The sequence below is a fragment of the Mauremys reevesii genome, linkage group 13 (assembly GCF_016161935.1).
Source record: "Mauremys reevesii isolate NIE-2019 linkage group 13, ASM1616193v1, whole genome shotgun sequence".
NCBI lineage: Eukaryota > Metazoa > Chordata > Testudines > Geoemydidae > Mauremys > Mauremys reevesii.
Window position 1 is genome coordinate 11,828,774 of NC_052635.1, and position 6,578 is coordinate 11,835,351.

The following is a 6,578-nucleotide window of genomic DNA, read 5'->3' on the forward strand; positions in this document are numbered from 1 at the left end:
TGAAGAAAAGGTTAGGGTGCAATAGATCATCAGTATGAAAGGTAAATCAACACAGAAAAAATGGAATAATTTGGTTTAGAAAAAAAGAAATGCCTACTCAGGCATCCACCATGTCAGAAACAGTATAACTGCATGTTCAATCCGGGGGGGGAGTAAATAAAGTTTGATGGGGTGACACTGCACACTATATCCTTCATAGTGAGATTATTATGTTATGATTAGAGCATAATTATCGTGTATTTTGTGCAAGACAGGTCATGTAAGGTGTCATTGGAAAAGTTGTGATTTGCTTAATATGATTATCCAATATCTATGCATGTGTCAAATTTGGATATGAAGTTATGAATATGGACTATGTATCTGTATGTCAAATGTAGTTACACCTTGGTACTTTCCACTAGGCAAGATGCTTTCAGTCTACACACCTGGTTGGGAAGGGCCTATTCAGGGTAATGAGCCATTAGGGAAAACAATAGGCCTTAGGAGAAGCTTATCCCCCAGCTGATAAGCCTTCCTGAGAGCACTCCAGAGAGTCTGTAATTAATTGTTGCTATGACTCTACAAGGGCAGGTGACCAGACCACATGACTCTGAACTCCATCTTGGGATGTCTGTACTTTTCCACGCATTGGTCCAGGCACCAAGTTTTGAAACAAAAGGTTCCCGCCCTATGCTAGGGCTATAAAAGGCAGGGAGTGATATTGACACTTCTTCACTCATCACACAAGAGGACTCCTGCAAAGACCTAAGGAACAAACAATGAAGTGGGGGAAGTGCTTGAACCAGGCTAGAGGGATTTTAGCCTGTGTATGGAGACCTGAGAAATCTTAACTGCAAAGCAAATGCAGCCTGTGCCTTGAGAATCTGCAAGACCGCTGGTATCATCAGTCAGGGTTAGCAACTGCTCATTCATACTCAATCTAACCACTGTGTTATTCTTAATTTGTGTTTTTGTTTATTTGCTGGTAATCTGCTTTGATCTGTTTCCTATCCCTTATAGTCACTTAAAACCTGTGTTTTGTAGTTAAACTGGTTTATAGTTTAACATAAACCAGTGTGCCTTTAAGGGAAATATCTTGGGAAAAATCTCAGCTCGTTTAGCATAAGTGTGCAAATTCCTCTTCATATTGAGGGAGAGGGGCAAACCGGGTAACAAATTCCTACTGGTCAGTTTTTTGACCAGGCCAGGGTGGTACAGCGGGGGATTTTGTGGCTTCTGTACTGTTGGTTCATGCAGTGGCTGGTCATACAAAAGCAGCTGGGTGTGTCCCTACCTGTGTAAAAGCTGGAGGAAGTGTAGGACCAGGAGTAGGTCTGCAAATTGCCACAGCAGCACAGTGTCAGAGGGACCCCAGACTGGTGGGTCAGAGGGCTCAGTGGAACTACAGTTCCATGTAGCACCCCAGGGGTAAGCCATCAAAAATGGGTTATAGCAAAGCAAGCTCAAGAAAGAGCAGTGAATAGCTTTAGAACATGAAAATGGCCATACTGCGTCAGACCAAAGCTCCATTTAGCCCATTTAGTCTTTTGACAGTGGCCAATGCAAGGTGCTTCAGCAGAAATGAATGGAAGAGGTAATCAGCACGTGATCCATCCCCTCTTGCCCATTCCCTTTTTCCTGTACCTTATAATTACTGGTTATTTAGTCTTTTGACTATATTTTATAGTGAACCACAGTGAGTGAAGCAATTTACTATACTATTCAGCAACACTAAGCTACAATAACTATATGCCAAACAATACAGAGAAAGAATGGTCTCTGTTGGACTGGTTTGTTCACGTCATCACATCAATACGTCCCCATGCGTCAACTTCCCATCACCGACCAGCCCCCTACTGTATAAGTTGTCATCCTGTTAGTAGATACAAACTAGGAGCCAAACCATTTTTTATCTCACTATGGCTCACATGCTCCAACATCTTGAATTATAATCATGAGCGAGATCCAAAGTTATTTGTAGTTAAGGGAAAGACTCTCAATCATTGAGTACAAGAGGTTTTGTGTCAAGCCCCTTACAGGGAAAAGGCAAGAGATATTTTCCTCACGTCTGATATGAGCTCGGATTCCTGTCTCTCCTGCCCATTCAAAATATATTCGCATTTTACAGTAGAACAATCCACCTCCACCTTTCCCATCCCACATGCACAGAATATTCCCTCACATCAATGTTCCCTTTATTTTTTTCTATCCATGTGCAGAGTGAATTTTGTTATGTGCACCAATATAGAGGTGATGTGTGCCACCAGTAAAAACTAAAACAAAAATGTAGATATATATTTTTTAAAAGTTACCATAGGGTTAATTACTCCATCCAGAACAGGTTAGGCATTATAATACTAACTACTCAAATAATTAAATTTAAGTGTAAGAGAGAAATAAAATTGTGCAATGCGTAGACCAGTCATAAAACTGCAATAACACAACAACACAAATATGTGTTGGGAGGTAAGTGTGAAACAGAGACTGTGTGTGTGTGTGAGACACTGTGTGTATGTGTGAGACACAGGGACTGTGTGCGTCAGAGTGTGTGCATGTGTGTGTGAAACAGACTCTGTGTGTGTGAGACAGTGTGTATGTGTGAGACACAGACAGTGTGTGTGTGAGACAGAGAAAGAGTGAGAGACTGTGTGTGTGTCAGAGACAGAATGTATGTGTGTGTGTGTCAGAGACACAGAGACAGTGTGTGTGTGTGTGAGTGAGTGAGAGACACAGAGACAGAGTGTGAGTGTGCTGGCTGCTGGGGAAGCCTATGAGAGACCATGCTTTGTGTTTTTAAGGCACTCCTACCAGAAAGCTGAGATTGAAGCAGCTACCAGAAGCTCTCTGCTCCTGACCCCTGTCCCCCATCTCCTGCTCTGTGGAGATGGAGTACATGGGCAGGGGGGAGTGGAGGAGAGGGACATCCTGACATCAGTATCCCCCCTGCCCTCCCTGCTCTGCACAGGAAGCAGCAAGGTCCTGGGAGCCGCTTGCAAGGGGCTCCAAGGCAAAGAGCAGGAGCACTGTGGCTGCAGAGCAGTGGGGGGAAGGGTACCTGAACACATGCCACCCTGGGAGGCTCTGCTAATCAGTGCATGGCACTTGATTCACTCTTGTGCGGTTGCACAGTCACACAGCTTAGAGGGAACACTTTATCTTTCCTCTATGCAATCGAGGGAGATTACATCACCTCATAAGAATGAGAAATTACCAACCAGGAGAGACATTAATTTCTATGAAAGGGAATAACAACAAAATACACCAAGGAGCACTGTAAAATCCAGTAATTACTGAGATAATTGAAGATTTTCAGGAGTTGAAGAGATTAGAAAATGTAGTGTGAAGACTATAACCTTATCTCAGAAAATCTGAAGGAAGGGTGATGGTTAGGGGGCAGCTGGCAATAGACTGTCAGTGTGAGACGTAAAGCAGCACAGTTAAAATGAAATAATCTGATTTAGAAAAGAAAAATATCTGCTCAGGCATCTAGTGTATCAGAAAGAATATGATTGCTTGTTCAATCCAGGGGGAATGTAAATAAAAGTAGAAGTGTTAGAGCAAAAAATGCTCAGGAAAGTCCAATGAATGGCTCTCAGATTTAGAATGTAAAAACATAAGAACGGGCATACTAGGTCAGAGCAAAGGTCCATCATCCAACAGTGGCCAAATGCCAGGTGCTTCAGAGGTAATGAACAGAACATATAATCGTCAAGTCACCCATTCCCTGTCATCCATTCCCAGCTTCTGGCAAACAGAAGCTAGGGACCCTGTCCCTGCCCATCCTGGCTAATAGCCATTGATGGACCTATCCTCCATGAATGTATCTAGTTTATTGACTCCTTGTGTGTACATTTTATTTTTACCATGTGAGTTTTAGTGCTCGTAAAAATTGTCTTCTCTCTGTGTGTTTTTCTGGATTTCCATTTTTCTGTCATACATTTATGTTGCACTAGTGTCAATGTACCATTGCCACTCCTGGTGTAGACATAGTTCATGTGGGTGTGTCATAAGTCAGTGGGTGAAGAGATCAGATGGTAGAATATATCAAGAAGTATGTAGGGGAAAAGCAAAGAAAAGATTTCAGGCCTATTTGCTCTGATACCTTTTCTTTAACTTAACAGCAAGGATCTGCTACTTCTCTTTAAACATATCTGTATTCTATTGTTCATAAAATTTGGAGAAAGAAACAATTTCTCTCTCTCTCTGTGTGTATTTTTGTCTCATTCTGTCTATATATAGCTTATTTTTTTTATCCAGTTTTTCATTTTTCTCCAGGCACATTGTCCCTTCTGGATAAAAATGACTCTCTTATTTCTCTCTTAATGAGTTTTCATTTTTATCTAACTTTCATTTCTTTATATGGTGTTGGATTCCGATCTCAGTTGCACTTGCATAAATCCACATGAAGCTGATGCAATTTACCCTGGTGTAACTGAATTCAGGAAACAGCCCGTAGTCTGTGTTTAGGGTTTGTTTGTGTCATTGTCTGTTTCTCAGCTGCATCTTATCTAATAGTGCAAATTTTAATTTGAATCTGCTAGGATAGAGGACAGCAGGCTAGACTTTCATACAAAGCACAGCCTCATTAGTGTTTCAGTATCTGTCTTATGGGGAATATCTATCCTGCATCTAGATGGTGTAATTCCTTGTTCTGGTAAACCCACCACACACAATCTTTGATTGAGTTATTGTGCTAAAAATAGCAGTGTAGCCTTGGCAGCACAGACTAGCTGCCAGAGCCTAATCTCATCTGAGATCCTAGGTATGTACACAGGTGGCCATCCCAAACGGCTGCATGGGCTGCTGTGTTCTCACTGCTTATTTTATCTTGCTAGCTTGATCAAAGCTCATGCATGTACGTCTACCAAGCTGGGAATTATACCTCTCAGCTGCAGGGGAGACATACTAGTGGTAGAAATCTAAATATCTTTCATTTCTAGTCTATTGATTTTTGTTATGTCTTCTAGATTGGTTGATGTGACACTGATATGATAAATATATTTCAAAATCCCAGCCTAAAAGTATTTAAAGTTGAAGAGAGCTTAAGTGAGTTAGATGGGAGATTCCTGTAATTCAATAGGGTTCCATGCTCTTGTTTCACCTATATTGGAAGCTTAACCTCTTAAGGATAGGAGTCTTCCTCTGGTTTTTTTGGCAACTTCATTTTTTCAGTGGAGAGATGCATTGGTATGAGGTTACCTACTCCAGGTTTCTGCCAGTATAACCAACAGCACAGCCTGACTGTGTGTACTCCATCAATATTTAATAGTTTTCTGATTCTAGATACATATTATGGAAAAAGCAGAAGTAAGAAACCAAACGCCCATCGTGGAATTCATCCTCTTAGGATTTGGGAATGACCCTGAACTGCAGCCCCTTCTCTTCCTGCTGTTTCTACTGATCTACATTGTGACTGTCACCGGAAACATCCTCTTCGTTGTGCTAGTTGTGACTAATCAGCACCTTCACATCCCCATGTACTTTTTACTGGGGCACTTGTCCTGCCTGGAGATCTGCTACACCTCTGCCATCCTGCCCAGGCTGCTGGCCAGTCTCCTGACTGGGGACAGAACCATTTCTGTTAAGGGCTGCATTGTGCAATTATATTCCTTTGGTATCCTGTCAAATACAGAAAATCTGCTGCTCACAGCAATGTCTTACGATCGGTATTTAGCGATATGCAATCCACTCCGTTATGATGCTCTGATGAATGGTGCGGTTTGTTGGCAGCTTGTGGCAGGGTCCTGGATAAGTAGCTTTCTGCTCTGCACCATAGTAAATATTTTCTTTTTCCAATTAACGTTCTGTGATTCCAAAGAAATTGACCACTTCTTTTGCGATTTTTCACCCGTGATAAAGCTGTCCTGTGTCGACACCCAGACTCTGGAACTGTTGACATTTATTATCTCTGTAATAGGGACATTTGTGCCCTTTCTTCTGATTCTGATATCCTACATTTGTATCGTAACCACTATCCTGAGAATCCCTTCCAGCATTGGGAGGCAAAAGGCCTTTTCCACCTGCTCCTCTCACCTCATTGTGCTTGCAGTTTTGTATGTGACCGTATTAACTGTCTATGTAGTTCCAACAGCCAATGTGCCCAAGGTCCTACACAAAATATTCTCTGTCTTCTACACAGTCCTGACTCCCATGATCAACCCTGTCATCTACAGCCTGAGAAACAAGGAGGTCAATGAGTCCCTAAGAAAATCTATTCTTAAACTAGTAGCTTAGAGAAACAGGCATAGAATGTGAAAGTATAAATTTTAGCATATAATAAAATAGAGATGAACTGATATAGTTTCTTATTTGAGTCCAAGTCCTTGAGAACAGGGTTACCCCTTTTTAACCTTACTTCATACTTCTTTCTTTCTTTCTTTCTCTCTCTCTTTCTCTTCCTGTTACTCTGCTACCTTTTGAGCATTCATCTTTCATACATTTAATACACATTTCTTTTATACAAAACTTCGTATTGTAAGAAACAGCCTTGATGCAAATTGGGCTTTTTTCCAAACTCACATTTCAGTAAAGCGCTCTGGTTCATTCATCCGTTCATGAACACTAATGTCCAAATTCTGCAAGGAGCTTACCATCTTTTG

General features: G+C 41.5%; 1 protein-coding gene across 1 annotated transcript; it reads left to right on the plus strand.

Moving 5' to 3' along the window:
- Positions 1-762: 762 nt before the first annotated feature.
- LOC120380022 (olfactory receptor 5V1-like) lies at positions 763-6,213 on the plus strand. Its single transcript, XM_039497527.1, has 2 exons — positions 763-892; positions 5,263-6,213. The coding sequence occupies exon 2, from the start codon at positions 5,272-5,274 to the stop codon at positions 6,211-6,213; it is 942 nt and encodes a 313-aa protein (XP_039353461.1). The 5' UTR covers positions 763-892; positions 5,263-5,271.
- Positions 6,214-6,578: the final 365 nt, after the last annotated feature.

Bases quoted from the DNA above. Each gene is read 5' to 3' on its own strand.
- LOC120380022 (XM_039497527.1), top strand. From the start codon at position 5,272: ATGGAAAAAGCAGAAGTAAGAAACCAAACGCCCATCGTGGAATTCATC.